The 18422-nt window shown below is 40.4% G+C and overlaps 3 protein-coding genes across 5 annotated transcripts; 2 read left to right on the forward strand and 1 right to left on the reverse strand.

Moving 5' to 3' along the window:
* The first annotated feature begins 8272 nt into the window (after positions 1 to 8272).
* On the forward strand, positions 8273 to 11090 carry LOC139284441 (Rieske domain-containing protein). Its single transcript, XM_070904709.1, has 4 exons — positions 8273 to 8371; positions 9123 to 9365; positions 9536 to 9570; positions 9683 to 11090. Exons 2-4 carry the CDS (start codon positions 9149 to 9151, stop codon positions 9971 to 9973), a joined length of 543 nt encoding a protein of 180 aa, XP_070760810.1. The 5' UTR covers positions 8273 to 8371; positions 9123 to 9148; the 3' UTR covers positions 9974 to 11090.
* A 447-nt stretch (positions 11091 to 11537) lies between these two features.
* gtf2h3 (general transcription factor IIH, polypeptide 3) lies at positions 11538 to 15518 on the forward strand. Of its 2 annotated transcripts, XM_070903696.1 has the most exons (13): positions 11538 to 11648; positions 11788 to 11867; positions 11974 to 12080; positions 12909 to 13051; positions 13268 to 13330; positions 13622 to 13651; positions 13746 to 13774; positions 13859 to 13933; positions 14030 to 14083; positions 14345 to 14413; positions 14515 to 14650; positions 14762 to 14798; positions 14942 to 15518. In XM_070903696.1, the coding sequence occupies exons 1-13, from the start codon at positions 11639 to 11641 to the stop codon at positions 15009 to 15011; spliced, it is 903 nt and encodes a 300-aa protein (XP_070759797.1). In that variant the 5' UTR covers positions 11538 to 11638; the 3' UTR covers positions 15012 to 15518. The 2 variants fall into 2 exon arrangements, with proteins under 2 accessions (XP_070759797.1, XP_070759798.1); XM_070903697.1 differs by lacking the exons at positions 11538 to 11648; positions 13859 to 13933; positions 14030 to 14083 and having other exon boundaries at positions 11781 to 11867.
* psmd9 (proteasome 26S subunit, non-ATPase 9) lies at positions 15283 to 18089 on the reverse strand. Of its 2 annotated transcripts, XM_070903698.1 has the most exons (6): positions 17939 to 18089; positions 17709 to 17808; positions 16932 to 17125; positions 16697 to 16798; positions 16302 to 16390; positions 15283 to 16092 (listed from the first exon to the last, which is right to left on the reverse strand). In XM_070903698.1, the coding sequence occupies exons 1-6, from the start codon at positions 18062 to 18064 to the stop codon at positions 16065 to 16067; spliced, it is 639 nt and encodes a 212-aa protein (XP_070759799.1). In that variant the 5' UTR covers positions 18065 to 18089; the 3' UTR covers positions 15283 to 16064. The 2 variants fall into 2 exon arrangements, with proteins under 2 accessions (XP_070759799.1, XP_070759800.1); XM_070903699.1 differs by lacking the exons at positions 16932 to 17125; positions 17709 to 17808.
* Between the last annotated feature and the right edge of the window lie 333 nt (positions 18090 to 18422).

Consider the following 18422-nt stretch of genomic DNA (forward strand, 5'->3'; position numbering starts at 1 on the left):
GATAAGTAGCTGTCATGGGGTCAGTGGTGGGAGGGCAGTGGGTCTTTGCTTGTGGCAGCTCCAGAAGAGACAGGCGAAATTCTACATCCTTGTCCTCTGCAATTTTCCCTGCCATCTCCGCACATGTGAGATGTTTTTTTTCCATTTCCCTACTGTTATCTTCCCACCTTTCATTCTCAAGTGGACAAAGTGAGGTGTTGTTCTGTTCCCCTTGGAGGAACGAGGCTGTGGCGACCTGTTGGTCCACTTGAAGCAAGGAGATGCTGAGGGGGTCCATGATGTAGCTGAGAGAAGTCTCTTCTTGAGGTAAAACAGACATTTTGGCTTTGACCTCTGGATGTTTGTGTACCTGAGAGTAAGCTGAATTTTCAGATAATATGTTAAGAGGAAGCGGCTCAGCAGGTATTTTACATCCATTCTGTGTGATGGGAGCAGTGAGAGGTAGTGTGGCTGGTTGAGCTTTTGAAAACTCTCTTCTATTGGAATTAGCAGCAAACCATGGTTCCTTTTCTCTATGGCTGCTTGATGGCACTCCCTGTTGGGCATTTTGCAACGGTAGAGGACGGATATTTGAGATGCATCCAGTATGTTGTAATTTGAGGGAGAGATCACTGAGTTTATTAGGGGTCAGCAGTGTGGCATGTTCACAGGCTGGGGAGAGGGGTCGTTCTGCTGGAGCTCGTTGATGGGGTGGCTCAACAGGAGACTGGTTAAAGAAGTCATTGCTGTTGTGGGTGGACACTAAACCGTAGCCATCAGCTCCTTCTCGCTCCTCAGTACTCCACACTCCATCAGCTGGGACACCTGAGGCATCTAGTCCTTCCTCATCCACTTCACTCCTTTCTTCTGAATCACAGCTGTAAGACACTGGTGCCGCTACATCAGCTGGCATTGCACCTGTCATCCTGTATGCCTGTTCTGTCTCCGTTGTTGCCACCCAAGCCCAACTCCTCTCTCCTCCTCCTTCCATCCCAACTGGCCTCCAGTCTTCCCTCCTTACTCTTTCTTCTCCTTCACCTGTTGCCTTCAGTGACCTCCTCCTCTCACTTTTACCTCTGTCTTGTCTACATCTTGCCTCTGTTCCTTCCCTAGATATCCTCCAATCTTCACCAGTACCAACTGAGTCACCATGACCAACCTCATCTTTATTTTTATTGTAGCTTGCGGAGGTTTGTAAGCTAATCTCTCTACTGGGGAAGAAAGGCAACTGTCCTCGGTTACCATCAGCCCTCACCTCAACCATATCTCTGTACGCATCTAAAGCCTCTTCCAAACCATGATACATAAGGGCAGAAACTGAGAGGCGGGAAGAGTGTAGGAGAGAAGAACAGGAAGATGGAGAGACAGAGGAAGGCAGAGATGCCTGGTTAGATGAAGAGGAAGAGGGTGAGAAGAGATGGACAGATGAAGGCATAAACTGCTGCAGTTGCTGGTGATACTGTCTAAGATGCCTGTCTCTCTCCTTTTCATCAGCCTTTTGTAAATCTGCTTCCCTTTGCCTTTCTACTTCACTACATGTGTCTCTGCTGCTTTGCACTGGTCTTCTCTGTTCTAATCGCCTTCTTTCCTCCTCTCTTGTGCTTTGCTGGTTCTCTTTTTCTCTGTAGTTGAATCCAGATTCCCTCTGTACTTCCCACAAGTGAAGCTGCTCATCTGTTGCTTTTCCAAGGACCAGCCCTGCCCTGACATTTTGGTTACCAATTGAGTGACCTGCACTGTCAGTTCCTTTATACCTTTCTCTTCTTCTACCTTCCCTCCCACCTGCTCTCGCCCTCCCCTCCCTCTTATCACCTATTCCCAGCAAACCTCTGACTGGTGTGATTTGATCAAGTCCAATTCCCTTTCTTGCTCTTGCACATGTTTCCTCTCCCCATATGTTGTTCTTCGGTGTGGAGCAGAGAATTGCGCCCCCTGTGGCCAACTTTGTGGAAGGTGTGTTGGGGCCAAAAGCCTCTCTTTGCCTCCCTAACTTTAGCTTTTTAGGAGGACTTTTCCCTCGAATGCCAACATGGCTGCTTCCACTTCTGCTGCTGTTGCTGTTGCTGTTGCTGTTGGACAGGTTTCGTTTGGGGGAGGGTATTGTCTTGTCTCTTCTTCCTCCTCTTAATCCTCCCTGTCCCCTCAACTCCTTCACCCTATGAAAAATCAAGTAGATGTAACATCTCAAATAGCAGTCACTGATCATTGCCTCTATAGCCCCTGACACTACTTTAAAATCTAAGAAAAAAATGTTTTTTCAAAGACATATCTCATTTTGTACACACACTTACCGGTCAGCGTATCTCAGTGTATTAAGTGTGTGTTCAGTTGCTGAGTGACCAGGTGAAATGTTGGCAATCATGCATGTCATTGAGTCACCAACAAATGAGTCTTTCAAAACCTAGAATGAGAGTTTAGTGACTGGACCAAAAAATCTGCCATGATATTTCTGCACACTTGTATCACTAACACACTCAACAAACTGAAAATCAACATGTTACAAAAGTCTTAGTACCTGAGTAAGTTTGCTTTGTCTGAAAGGTGTGTGCGACTGCTCTTGATCAAGGGACCGGATACATTCTTTAAGCTGAGAAAAAAAAAATTACAAATGAAAACGTGTGAAATCCCACCATACCTCCACAAATGTCTTTATGCAACTTTATGCATGAGTGTGTGTAGCTTACAGCCAACAGACTCTGGTTGATCTCAGCTCCCTCCATACGACTCTGCCTGTCCGGTTCTTTGGTATCTGACGCCCTCTCACTACCTGCCAGGTCGACAAACCACATTCTACAGGCACACACACACCTTTCTTAGTTCAGTCATTTTACACTAATACTACTGGGCTCATTTGATCTAATACACAATAACCCTAGAGTGATTTAAGGAGAAAAGACCATATTAAGCCCACAATGTAATAAAACATGTTGTCACTCACCTACCAGCTATCTGCTGGTTTGCACCTCTTAACTGAATCTGAAGTAAGGCATGGGAACGGGAGGACAGTGGATTCACTCCACTCATCCCCTGTGTGCGCTCCTCTGTACCCTGTGAAATCACCTTTGTAAGTGCAACGAAGAATGCATGAGGAGGGAGACAAGGGAGAGAGAGATTGAGACTTCCATTAATGATGTTCAAAGAGATTCCTGTAGTTTCTACATAGAAAATCATAGAATTTATCTTGTTTGGTAATATTTCAAGTATTTAAGGTACTCAAGAGTTGATATTGGACTTGAAAGTATGTATATTTACTGTTACACTCCACTGAATACGTAAGCACCTAAAAGTACTATTGAGTGTTTCTTGTGACAACAAAAAGAGACTTACATAAAGGAATGACACATTACAGGCAATGTTTCAGTCTATCATGGTACAAAGTCATTTGGGGGTAATTAAAATGCAATTAAAACTTAAAAGAATGCCTTTTCTGTCCTCTTCCATGAATTTTGAGTCAGTCAACAATCAACCATGATATTGTCTTTTTCCTTTTTAAATGGTAGATCTCTGATTTTTTAAATCAAAGTCTTCATATTGTGTTCTAAAAATCTAAAACGTGTTAATCAGAAAACCAGCTTTGAACAATATTGTCCAGCATGGACATGAGGCAAAGTTTAAAGAAAGGGGCAAACCTCCAGCAGGGAGCTGACTGAGTCCACTCTGATATCACGCAGCCCAGCAATGTGAACCACCTTCTGTCCATCTTCCCTGGCAAATAACCTAATGAGCGAGAAGAAATCAAGATAAATCCAAGTATTAAAAAGAGGACATCCTGGTTCACTTTCTGTGAGAAACCTGGGGCATTGACAACACAAGTTGTAATTAAAAAGTCAAACTTATTTTATAAAATTAAATATATACAAGTATATTAACTGGTGGCTACATAACAGAAATATGCAACTTATAATTTCATCAGTTTTTTGATTATTTTCTATCTGGTCATCTTTTTATCTTTTATGTAATGCAAGCTCCACCTCAAAAATGTGTAAGCTCTTTTAACACAACAAAACACACAAATACACACCTTTTCCTGTGGTCCAACAGGTCATACAGCTGACCACAGTAGATTTCAAAGAAACTGACATACACCAGCAAGGGTGAGCGTGTGTGTGTGGTGGAGAGGTGAGCAAAAATGTCCCGGACTACCAGTGCATACAATCCTGGCCTCCCAGGAGATGAACCCAACATGGTGTGAGTCTTCCCTGCACCTGTCTGGCCATATGCAAAGCAGGTGGCCTTGCCTCTATGGATGCACACAAAACAAAAATAAAGATAGTTAGGGAGCACAGATTCATAGAAACACAGAGGCAAATAAGCCCACAAGCATGTACTTCAAGTACCCCAAAAACTGATTCATTTGTACTCTGATTGAAAGGAGGGTAGGGTGACAACATAAACACCTCAATAAGGATCAATCAATGCTACCCTACCCATTGAGCATGTGCTGCACCAGAGGATATGCTGATCTTCGATACACCTCCTCATTAGAGCTCTCCTCCCCAAAAACCTGGTCAAAGTAGAACCTGTGCTGCAGGGACAAAAGAGCAAGAGGCAAGGCATGAAATAAACTTTGTTTAGGACATATTGATCCTTAGCATATGGATCCGACAAAGTGACCTTAAATACACACTATACACTATTCCTGTAGTTCATCACTAAATACTTTATTGAACATCATCACAATTTGATGATATGTGTGTTTATTTGGAGACACTTCAGTTGTACCTACAGTATAAATACATGATAAAACAGTGATTTGTCACATTATATCTACCTGTAGTATGTAGTGTGTGAGATCTACAGCCTCTTTGCTTTCATGGACAATCACACACTCTCCACTCAGAGTAGTCACAACATCTGCCTCGCCTCTCCTGCTCTCTGTGCGTGTCAGAGGTCTTTTCCTCACACACACACTGATCCGCTGCCCCCCTGGTTGCCTGCAACACACACACAAATCACGGACAATCACGATCAATCACAGTCCAAAGGAAAGAATGCAAACTTTATGCAAATTTAAAGAGACACAATCACAAAATGTAAATTACTAAATAGTTGTGCATGCATAAGAAACCAAAGTGTTGTAGCCATTCAGATACTTTCCGAATGTCTTTTATGTTCAACAAATGTATTAACATGCCGTCTTTGCTAAGATATTAATTTGTAGGGAGCTAGCAATAAGGACAACACAAACCACTGCCACTCACGTTTTGTTTGGGACAGAAGGGGAACTCAGTGGTAGTCCATAGTTGTAGTCAGCTGTTCTCTTTGATTCATAAACAGGTGTTGGCTTAGCCATGTGTTCAGATGCCCTGTTACTGCCTATTTCTGTATAGAGTTTTTCCTTCCCAGAGATTCCTTTTCTATCTTTGTGCCCAACTGGTTTGTTGCCAACCCTCTTTGATGCCACTGTTGCAGGATGGGGTTTTGGTTTGTGCAATGAGACACACTTCGATGATAATCTGGTGTGAGAGTTGTAATCATGGAAAATTCCTTCCATAATGTCTGGCTTGGTGTTTCTTCCCGTGTGATTACCAGATTGATAACAACGGAGATGCGGCCTGTGGTTGTTGTTCTCTTTGCAGCCACATACCACAGCACTTCCAGTGTCAAGCTCAAGCTGCACAGGTATGGCTGATCCTTTGCCCTGGCCTGGCTCATTATTTCTATTATGACTTGTGGTGACATGAACAGTGCCTACTGGACGAGCAAATAGCTTCTGATGATGATCGATGGTTTCACAACTGAAATCAAGCCGTCTACGAACACATGACGGTTTGGAAAAACTGGCTGCATTTAGCTTACTCACAGCAACATCCCTCTCATCTTCATCATCATATACATCTTCATCAGGATCTCCACAACCATCATAAGTAAAGCTATTATCCGCTACAGCATAGCCTTCATCACCACCATCATCATCGTAATCATCATCATCACCATCTGCATATTCAAGGTCAAGAGTTTTGACCATTTGGATCAGGTGGAAGAGCCGAGTCCTGTCCTCCATAGAGCGGATTCCCAGGATGGGATAGTCCTCCATGGTCAGTGCTGAAAGGTGGGCAGCACGACAAACACCCACTGAGGTAAACCTGAAGGACAGGAGACAGAGAGAGACAGATGGTGAGAGGAGGAGAGGACAGGCTAAGTGTGAGTTTGGATGTAAGTGAGTGGGTGAGCTTACCTGGCATAGTGACGCTGTAGGCCAACTGCTCTCAGACACTCATACAGGCAAAGTGTCATTTCCTCCCCTTCCCCTTCTCTCTCTTTCTCTTTTACGTCACTCCACCTACCCTGGGAGTGGCAGACATATTGCTTTAGTTTGTCCATCAGTTGGTCACACAAATAAAAGCGGTGCAAGGAATTACTGTACAGTTAGAATAATTCTTTGACGAAGGGCTAAACAGAAAATAACTTAGAGCAACCACAAACTTGAATCATCACCACACAAGCTTCCTACTGCTTTTTCCAAGACGGTGTGTCCTTGCTGTTGACTGATGGTCAATGGTCTGATCGGTCACTGTGTCACTACTACCACACTGCACTGTTGTGTTGGCAAGCAAAGCACAGGACACTGGTATGAGGCTGAAATTTGACACTTGGTCAGGATGGAGCAAGGGCAGCACAGTGCAGTCATGTCACACATTTCTGTAACGTAGCAAATATGATAAATATAGCAGACACAGGCATGCAACTGTTGCTTCTTTGATTTCTACAGTAGATTGGCTGGCAGCTGCAATAGTCCTGCCATATGGTGCTTGAATGACACCCTCTTCATGCATGCATACATGCATGAGGTGAGGGTGCTGTTCATTACTGTGTTTATGAAACAGTACACTGCTTCAACTCATCCCTCTCCTAGAGGTCAATCTTTCCTTCAGGCTGAGCCACAGTCGCTACAGTGAACACATGTTGGGATTTGAGTGTCAGCAACTGTTAATTCTGCAAATTGAATTACACGAAGACAACCTGCAGTGCAGTTTAAATTACATCCAAGTACAGGGGAAGTGGGTTGTTGACACCTGTCCATTCCATTAAGGAAAAGTTGTTGAGGTTTTAAAATTACACACATTGTCTTCAATAATTGGGTGCCTGTGCTTAGCAAATCGTTTTTATGTATAAAATGACTAAGTTTGCTGTAAAGTTTCTTCAAATGCCAAGAATAAACAGAAAACTTACCTGATTCACTCCAGACATTTTGGCAGCATCAGAGTGAAAACGACGGTTTATGTGAACGAGCAAAGTGAACTGACAAAATGCATTAATTTTTCACAAAGTTGCCAGCTTGAGTAGTATCACTATTTCCGTACACAATGGTGGTCTCCATAACGACGAAAACGGTTTGGGGAGGCGCTTTCTCTTCCCGCTGAGCACAGCTCCGGTTCAGGCAGGCCTTGATGGGCAGACTGACTCAAAGGTGGTGGAAATTATGAGACATTTTATCAGACGTAAATGCAGACTTTCAGAAAGACAGCCGGTCAATTTACGCTCAGTTCAGCATGAAAGAGGGGGATAATCCCTCAGAGGGTTTACTGCCCACCAACAAACCTGCTAAGACAGAAAGCCTTCTCAGACTAAACCATTAAGACATTTGCCCCACTGGCTTTACAACATTCTGTATGGAGAGCTGAGAACTGGACTACGGATGGAGATGTGTTTTCTGTATTAATGATAAAACTGGCAATTGGCAGAAAAACAAAAATCAACATAGATATATAGGCATAGATAAAACAAAGCCATGAATCCAGATATCCACGTTAGGATATCTAGTACTAATAGAAATATTTATTCTGGGTTTGGTTTTTTTTGTTTTTTTTTTTCATAAACATACACTTATGATAGCCTATTATTACAGTTTTATTTATTGTATTATTTTATTTTATTTACCCTCATAAGTAAATCCTAAGTCTCTGCCATAATACACTATATTATATACCGCAACAGCGAATACATGCATGCCTACTTTGTGTATACTTGACACACCCTCTCTTTGCAATTTAGTTAAACAATGTTAAACCACAAAAGGAAACAATGTCGATCATCTACCCGTGTTTCATTGGGGACATCATTAGACGTAACACACAACATTGGCTCTCCCGCAAACCTACCAGACCCATACCTTTTTTGAAACGCTGACGAAGTTTGGTTTGCATTTTATAATTTGACACACGTCCAAATAAATATAGCCGAGCTGTTTTGTACAGATAACGCGCGAGAACATTCGTGTGTGTAATTTTATCGAGATAAAGTCTCGTGTTCTGTCCAGGACATGAATGCATGAACTAGCGCCCAGTTGCCAGGTTACCAGACCCATTCCGTGAGAAAGACTGCCATGGCAACTAACTACAGAACTTAGAGGTGACGTCCAGTGTCAGAGATGTGAACTGGCAACACAAAAGTAGGTTGATTTAAATGTTTTGAATGGGCAGTTAATTATGAACTAGTAGGAGCTGAATTAAAGAGGAACTACTGCTTCTCATGAAGGGCTTAAGATGTGTTTCTGGCTGTTGGTCTCATGCATTCTGTATTGGTCTTGATAGTGAGTGTGTGCAGAATTACGTGCCACATTTTCTTTGAAAATACCAGCTTTCTATGCCAAGGGAAATATTTTGACTGGGGAGGAAGAAAGAGATTGCAGGTTACACAAGTCACTCGCTTTCATTTGTTTTGGATAAATTAAGTGATGCAGTTTGTAAGTTACCAACATTCAGAAATCTGTGGGTGCATCCCAAGACAGTTTGTTATTTCCTCCTCTCCTTCTTAATTGTGTAATATTCATGCAGCATGTGATCTGTTTCCCCATTTAAATGGGGAAATTAAAGAACATCTGGAGCACCTTGATGCAACATCAAGCATATTTTGTTCTTCAAGAATATTCTGTTTATCAGTGTATAACCCATTGGGATTCATGGGTCTTAGCCTCGTCCTGATGGAGGCAATGAAGAAGATGGAGGAAAGGAGCAGGAGTTTGGACAAACACAGCACCTGTGCCATACGCTTTTCGTGTGAATTGTGTTGCGCCCCGGTGCATTAAGTTTAGTCTGTATTAAGTCTGTATAAAAACAACATTCATTACCATCTATTTATTTTGCTATTAATCATATCCTCAAAACGAAAAGGACTTTTAAACTATATTCTGCATATTCCAGGAAACCTGTTGCAAGAAGTGATCAACATGTCTTCTGAGGAGGAGACTTCGCAGACTTCTCAGACTTCCTCTTCTTCCTCTTCTCCCTCATCCTCCTTTTCACCTCCCCCTGCTTCCCACTTCTTCGCGAAGAAGGAGGACATTGTCAAGGCTGGGCGCGTGACCAAGCTGGTGAATGGATGCAGGGATGTACTGGTCCTGTACCACCAGAGGCAGCTTCATGCAATGGACATGCGTTGCTATCGTAAGCTCTATGTGTGTTTGTGTTGACGTGACGCATAACAATATAACTTTAAAGACTATCCTCACCTTTAGTTGTTTCCTTTTTAGAAATATTTTGGCATTCATCATCCTAATATTATAAGTGTGGAATAACACTGCTGTCTATAATGACACTCGTTTTTCCACTGACAGATTCAGGTGGTGCATTACAGTATGGAGACATTGAGGTAAGTTGTGTAAAATATGATAAATGATAAATATAAATTCTTCTAGTAAGACTGCCACTACAGCTGCTACTATCTTGTTTCTCTAATCACCTTCATGCTGTGCCAACACCAGGAGTTTAATGGGCTGCTGTGTATCGTGTGTCCGTGGCACAAGTACAAGATCACACTGGCAGAAGGGGAAGGGCTTTACCAAGCTGTGGACGATCCTACGGCCAAACCCCTGAGAACACACTGGCGCTCCAAGGGTGTCAAACAGAGGATTCACAAGGTCACTGAGGTCAACGGGGATGTATATGTGACACTGAACGACTCCAGCGAAGCCATCGAGTCAGATGTCTACCAAACTGAGAGATATAGGACTGACTTTCTCAAGGCCCAGCCAAAACCCAAGGCCAGGAAATGACCAGACACCAAGACTTTCTTGGTGAAATTTTGAGTTTAATTCTGTTTTCATACACTGTTCACTACTTTGCTCTGATGGACACAGTTTCTTTTAGCAAGATCAGAGAACAGGGCATTTCTGCAGACATTGATCAAATCAGTAGGTAGGATGTAGAAATGTGTGAAATTATAGTAACACCTGGTTTTGCAGCTGTTTGATACTGAACTGGGACTGCTACAGAATATTGTGGTTTGTTTCCAATTATCATGGGAAATTATATGAGGAATATTATCTCATTGTGTCATTTGTCAAATGACAGCTAAAATCTTCTGAACACAATTCAAGACAAGCCAAGAACAATACAAAATAGAGTCTTCAAAATAACACCACAAAATTCTCCTCTGGAGTAGATGATATGATCAGATTTTATTGCATCTGCAGATGCAAATTCCCCCCATGTGTTGTGCAGTGAAATTACACAATTGATAGTCTAATCGGTGTAAAATATAATGCTAAAATGATTGCTCAATTTATTAGTTAATTGACAGAAAATGAATCCTCAACCATTTTGATAATTCATCATTTTATTAATTTATTAAGATTCCAGCTTCTGAAATGTGAGGATTTGTAATTGTTTATCATTTATAATTGTTAGAGGACTTATGTACAAAAAGCTGTTACAGCCCTTTTAATGGCTCTGTACACCCACACAGATGTTTCCTGATAAGATCTCTGCTGAGTTTGAAGTTGGGCTCAGCTATGCTAGAAATTAAGTGGTGTCACAAATCTCTATGTACGAATAAGAATGATAAAGTTGTAAATTGTCCCAACCTAACAAGTTCAACAAAACTAACAAGAAACTGAGACTAATGTAAACCAAGAACATTCTGTACATGTCCACGCAGTCCTTAGTAGAGGTCTAATCCATTGGTGGAATGTCACTTAAGTACAAGTATGAGGCACTGTACTTTACTTGGTGTTACTACAATACTTGTACTTCACTATTGTACTTTTTACTCTGCAACATTTATTTGACAGCTATGGATACTAATAACTTTGCTGATTTAGAATTTACAACCAAAATATTAGAACAGCTTATAAAATATGATGCATTGTTATAGATATATAACAATCACAAGTGGTGTTTACCTGCATAAACAATATGTTTGATGCTTAAAGGACATTTTGCTGATAATGCTTCTGTTGAAGGATTTTCATCTGTAATTGAGTATTTTAGCATTGTTGTATTGCTACTCATATTTACGTAAAATATCTGAATACTTCTCCTAATCAGGTCTAATCAGGCAAAATAAGTGAAAACACCAGTGTGGGTGTACTATGAGTGAGTGGGGGCTTTAAGTGAACTTACGCTACAAGACAACAGACGCTAGGTGGCAGCAGTCTGCTATGATGATGAAGTAGAAGAAGAAAGTCGCAGCTTGGTGACGCACAAAGACTGCAGTATGGCTGATGTGGTGGGTAACATAAGCAGTGAAAGTGGCTCTATTTTCATACATTTCACAGTTTTTACTTAATTATACATTGTCAGAATATCCAGACTTAAAAACGCTCTAAATTGTGTAAAGTTTCAGATCAAACATGGAAGCTAACAGAAGATAGAGCTCCAGGACAACGACAGTTATCACTTTTTGGTGTCTCTTCGATTCAAACAAATATCTTGCCGCGATGGCATCAGGTATGTCTTGCTTGTCTAGCCTAAAGTGATGCATTTTATAGTTTGCATGTCTTGTGTTGTACTCAAACGTTTTAGAGACGGGCTGGTTAGCTTCTTAGCTCTAGCAGAGCTGCAATATGTTGAATTGTCTTTCGTTCAGAGGAGGAAATCAACCTGCTGGTCATCGTCGTGGATGTTAATCCGATATGGTGGGGGCAGCAAGCTCAACGTGAGCCACAGGTAGTACTATTAATATTACTACTATGATAGTATTCGGACTCATGAATGGTTTTCAGACTGTGCAGTTTTTTAATGTGGCTGAGGCTGTCCTCTTGCCTCCGTCCAGTTCACCCTGTCGAAGTGTCTGGATGCAGTCATGGTGATGGGGAACTCCCACCTGGCCATGACCCGCACAAACAAGCTGGCTGTCGTCGCGAGCCACTGTCAAGACAGGTAACTTTTACAGTTACAGTGGTGAAAAGTAACCAAGTTCATTTACTGAAGAGTTGTACTTTAAGGATGATTTTAAGGTTTATTTTACTTAACTTGAGTATTTCCATGTTATATTTCTATTCCATTGCAGCTCAGGGGGGAAATTGTAGATTTTACTCCACTACATTCATCTGACAGCTGTAGTTGCTACTTACGTTTCTGATTCACTTTTTACATTAAGAGCTTATAGAATACACTACTTTTGTTTGTTTTTGGCTTGTGACCCCTTACAAAAAAGCAATGTCTAGTACCCCTTGTCACATTTCAGACATTTGATTTGTTAACAGTTTCACCTGAGTGATTTCATTTAAATAACTGTTTGAGGCCCAAATAGGTCAAATGATGTTATTCATCTTGACCTCCAGGTTGGGTACCCCTGGTCTACACTACCTAACAGTATTTAAAATATTTAAAACTAGCTCCACCTCGACCAGCTACAACAGTAAAATGCTGCTTACACATTAATGCATCAGTATAATGCAACAATCTAATAATGTCATATATAATCATATATCACTCACACATTACTCACACAGGCCATTTTTCTTCAGAAGCAACACTTTTGATACTTTTAAGTACATTTTGGTGCGAATACTTATGTACATTTAGGTAAAAAAATGTAATGGAGTATTTCTACATTAGTGTATTGGTACTTTTACTTAAGTACGGATCTGAGTACTTCTTCTGCCACTGTCAGTTTCCAGGATTGAAGCTGACTGTCTTGATGAATGTAATGTTTTGCTCCTGTCACTGCTTATATGCACATCTCTCCCACTTACTTTATTCCAGTCACTTCCTGTATCCCAGTAAGAGCTGGAGAGGCGGGGACAGCGGTGGGGATGAAGCAGCCTCCAGTGGGGATGGAAAATATGAACTCCTCTCAGTCGCCAATAACCTTATTGCTGAAGAGATCAGGAATGTTATGTCTAAAAGTAAGTACAAGTCTGTTTTTGTGTGCGTAAAATGAACATACAAATACATACAGTAGATGTAAGTCGATAAGCTTTCTCAACACACTAAAAGCAAGAAAAGTTGGTTACTGTCTTTGCAATTAATGCATTGTATTTATAGCTTCATTTTCAGGTGTTAAATGACTGTACAGTGTTGGTGACACGTTAGATTTTACTATTCATCTTTTGTGATTATAGCTGAAGTGAGGGGAAATTCAACTGATACTTTGTTGGCTGGATCCCTTGCCAAAGCTCTCTGCTGTATCCTTTCAATAACAGTAACAGTTTACAGTGGACAGGTGTTACAAGTGGACTGTTGTTGTTGTTGTAAGTGTTGTGTGCTCAGTGTGTTTGTATACATGCTCATACTATACATTTCGGAAGATGGAAGTGGTGTTTGTATCTGTTGTTAAGACTGTTCCTTGCTTAGATAATGGTTTCCTTTGCTGGTCAAATTGAAAGAAATGTCTGTAATTTGTTTTTCATCATTTTCTTTCTGTACACAGCAACGACTGTGGCTGAGGTGTTTTCCTTAATCCTTTTAATATTCAGATATTCACAGGGTCTCAAAAGAGCTGGAAGGTAATTAAATGTTTTTCTTTGTTTGTTAAAAATGTTCTCCAATGGGTACCGTTTTTCCTCTCAGTACTTATTAATGTTGCCTATTCTTTTTTAGTTGGACAGGAGATACAATCAAGAATATTGGTAAGCTCTAAATGATCTAATTTCATGAGTGCTTTTGTTTTATTGCCGTGATTTTGAACGCAGCCTCTGTATTTTACTGGATAGGTGATAAAAGCAGCCGAGGACTGTGCCCTCCAGTACATGAACTTCATGAATGTCATTTTTGCTGCCCAGAAGCAGGTAAAATAATTGATCTTGCTTGTGTTTTCTGTTCTGTTAACTTCTTATAGTGGGTATATATATTTTTTTTAAATGAATTTGTTTATTTGAAAACAGAACATCCTGATAGATGCGTGTGTGTTGGACTCAGACTCTGGTCTCCTTCAGCAGGTAAGTTTTTATGGCTTTGTTTGACAGTACTGCAGTTTTACAGCACAACGTGTGTTATGATAGCATGTACCATCCAAAAGCTGAACCTGAATACCAAAGCAAACATACATTGAGTTCAAATGGCCTGTTGAACAATTCAAGTTAGACAAACATCCATGTTAAGCGGCTCTCACACCACTTCGTCTTGTCTGTATTCTGTGTAGTGTTGATATTAACCTGTATGGAGCCAGATTTTTTAACCTTCAGATGTTTGTTCTGTAGGCTTGCGATATAACTGGAGGATTGTACCTCAAGATACCACAGAAAGTTGCCCTGGCTCAATACCTTTTGGTGAGAGTGCAGAACAGATTTTCCATATTCTGAGAGTATCATTTATCCCATCTTTCTGTAGAAAGGGCTGCTTTGTGTTGATGATGGTGTTTTCTGAACAGTGGGTGTTCCTGCCTGACTCTGAGCAGCGTTCACAGCTAGTGCTGCCGCCGCCTGCACACGTGGACTACAGAGCTGCATGCTTCTGCCATCGTAACCTCATTGAGATTGGTTACGTGTGCTCAGTTTGTCTGTCAAGTAAGTTTGAGTCCCAGTTAAAAGAAACAAATGCATGACAACAGTCTTTATAATACTGACAAATGCTGCAGTTACAGTATGTTTTATGTGCTTTCTCTTGTCTTCTCTAAGTATTCTGCAACTTCAGCCCCATCTGTACAACTTGCGAGTGAGTATAGTAGTTATACAAGCAGAAGTCTTTAATATAAACCCTATTTCCTCTGAATACTATTAGTATATATCTTAAATTATGCAATGTGATTTCATCTTCACTTTGTCAGTAATATGATGTAAAATCTTTTTTCATTTTAGGACTGCCTTCAAAATCCAACTACCACAGATGGTCAAGCCCAAGAAGAAGAAACTCAAGCCATCTACATGATTTTTGCTGGGATTACACTAATGTAGTGAATTTAGTTTCCTTTTTTTGATATTCAGATTTTACAATTTTGTTTGGTATAGATTTGTAATGAGCTTCTGTGACATGCTGGAAATGCCTTTGAGGCAGCGGGGTCATATGAACATGTTGACAACCAATATTTGCTTCTTTGTAGAAACGAGACTTAAAAAAGAAATGCAAATGTATAGCATATCAAACATGCATTCAAACATTTGGCCAGGGTATATAACAAGTCTTAATTTATGTGATTGTTTTGTTCATGTTGATAGAAACGATTGGCACACAACAACTTTAAGCAATTCATGATGTTGGGTAAAGATAATCCACTCAGTCAACATGTAAATGGAGTTACTGCTTTTGAAAACAAAATGTAACGTTTGGCATTTTTTGATGTACATTTTTATAAAATAATGGAACAACTCACTGTGTTCTTAGATATGTTTGTCACACAGCTTTTGATGGGTCATCTTTTTCCTACGAGTTGCAAATAAGATTTTATTGATGATAGTAGCAGTTCAGCAGTCATTTTCCAATGTCTCCAGTCATTGCTTTTCAGTGTTTGTTCACAACTTCAGATCTCTGCAAGATATTTCAACAACTACTCCAGATTTTGTCATGGATATCCTTGATTAACCCTGTTAATCTTTAGTGGTACTCTTACACCAAAATCACCACTTGCACACAAGACAAAGATAAATGAAACAGGCAAATGCTGTAACATTTGCTCAGTGCATTCATGAAGAACCCTCAATATCTACTACCAACAGTCAATTATTTGAATATGTAGGATTATAATCAGCATAGAATAAGGTAGCAATGTTTTATTCAACTGTCATTCATTAACTCAGCATGACTTCTCTAATAGAAGTACTTTGACACTTTATTTATATATCCCATTCTGAAGATTGCCCTTGTATGAAGGAAACAGTTCAAGTTCAAATTAAGATATTGAAAAAATAAACAGATGGAAATGTCTGCAGTATGTACAAAGTCAGCTTGAAACCACAATTGAAATTCTGCACAATGTCAAAGTGATCATCGATGGATTGGAACAATGTTGCATCTGAAAGAGAGAACGAGGACAGGCTAGTGAGTAATGTGAACCACTTTATACCTGCTAATACCAACAGACGGCAATCTAAATCATGAGTCATGCCTTTAGGTGGACGTGCTAAAGAGTGTTTTACCAATATCAGCTACTCTACTAGACTCTCAAATGATAAATCTGTGCTGATCCAAATACATGACTCTGATTGTGCCTGTAGCACTCACCCCAGCAGACCTCTGCCTGACCATCGTTTTGGAGTCAGGCTCATCTGAGCTTTCTGGCCGTCCCGGATGACTGTGACGCGTAACGGTTTCTGTAAAAGGACATGACATTGCAGTTTACACTCCACATGTTGAGTGTGTTCAGCAAACTGTAACCTATGGTTGGGCAATAAGAAAAAAGCATTTAACGTGATTACCAGAAGACTTTCCTATAATTCAAACAAAAGGTCTGATACATATGAATAAATCTAATTCTAATAAATCTGGTTTAGTATTAACATCTTTTTGGTGTAAATTAGACATCAAACTGCATCAAAGAACAAATGAAACAAAATAAAATGCCAAATGATAAATTTGGTGAACCAATAGAGCAGCTGTAGATTATGTCAGTAGCTTACCCCTTCACTGTGTTGTACCACAGAAGCAATATTCTGGAGGTTCTGAAAGTTTTCCGTGTTCACAGAACCAAACTCAATGACTTCATCACCGACTCTGAGCCCCTTTGGGATGAAACAACCAATTATTATAATCACAGGAACAAAACCAGCCACTTTTTAAGCCTCAACTTCAGAGAATTGTGATGGTTTATCTGAAACAACTACCAAATACAAACGTATAGTTCACATCACTCACAGCTCCACAGGCGGGTGAGCCCTGTGTCACAGCATCCACCCGCGCAAAGGGAGGAGGAAGAGTGACCTGCTGGTCCATCGCCTCTTCCTCGGCTTCTGCCTCATCCCGTTCCCGCTTAGCTTTCTCCCGAGCATGCAGCTTGTGCAGGGCGTCTTCTATCTCTGCCATGATTTCCTTGTGATCGTTCTGCAGGCCTGAAAGACATGACCAGAGCATTTCCTATAAAATGACAGTGGACTGAAAAGAAATGATGAGAAAGATTATTTATAAATAAAGAAATGTATTGAAATAGGGCTGCAATGACTATTTCATTAATCAAAAATGAAATTCTCTGGGTGAAGCTTCTTTGATGTGTGCATTTGCTGCTTTTCTCTATTTTTATTTTTTAGATTTTTATTATTGAAAAATTAAATATCTTGTACAGTTGGTTGGTCAAAACACGACAGTTCATGAGTCACGTTGGGCTCTGGGATGTTGTGATGGGAATTCTTCACTTTTCTCTTACTATTTTGATTAATTGAAAATGAAAATACCTATTAGTAGCAGCCCTACGTTGATATATTGACATGCTATCAAACTAGTGTCATCTTTAAAAAATGATCCGTGGAACCGACATTATGACAGAATAACGACTCAATCACCTGAATGAACGTGTCAGACTCTCACAGTATGTTAACAGGTGGGTTAACGTTACTGAAAGTTGTGTTGCTTCACGTGAAATTGTGGCTCAGACAACATTAGAAACATGTCAATAACAACAAACACGCTGCTGCTTACATGAAATATTGTGTCTTGCCGTCCTGATCTGATATAAATTAATATCTGCCCGGGGGTAGCCCTCTTCGTCAACCAATGGACCTTCAACTCCGACACCTTGCTGTATACATTAAGTAAAGAAAGGAAAGCCATGTTTAGCTAACTACATTCACAATTAATGCCTGTGGCCTTGGGTTAGCTTTGCTTTAGCTTTATGTAGCTATGTCTGACTGATTATTTGACAAACTTACGTCTTCCAAAACATCGTAATAAGCTTTTATCTGCTCTTCAATTTCATCTTTCTTCTTAACAAGGTTTTTTACATCGTCCATTGTTATCTCCGACTTTCCAGAACTGTTTGCCTCTGTCATCTTCATGGCTGCTCAACTCAGCTTGACGTGTTTTTTCCCAACCCATTTTGCAGACAAGTCCCGCCCAACTGTGCTGTGATTGGCTATTTGTAACTTCGACGGGTCCTTGTGATTGGATGCTAGCTGCGGGAAGTCCGGTCCTATTATATTGTGATTGGCTAGTACGTCCACATAAAACGTAGCTGATTTTTTTTAGCTTAAGTTTTTGAGGGTTTTTTTGTGACTGACCAAACATTTCTTTTCCATAATACATTCACCAACATTGAATATAAAAAGTCAACAAAGCCTCTGTTCCACCCTGTCAAATAATTCCCCCAAAAATTGACTGTATACCAAATGTCCTACACAGAATTGTCCGCTCAAA

Source organism: Enoplosus armatus, chromosome 4, assembly GCF_043641665.1.
Source record: "Enoplosus armatus isolate fEnoArm2 chromosome 4, fEnoArm2.hap1, whole genome shotgun sequence".
Lineage (NCBI taxonomy): Eukaryota > Metazoa > Chordata > Actinopteri > Centrarchiformes > Enoplosidae > Enoplosus > Enoplosus armatus.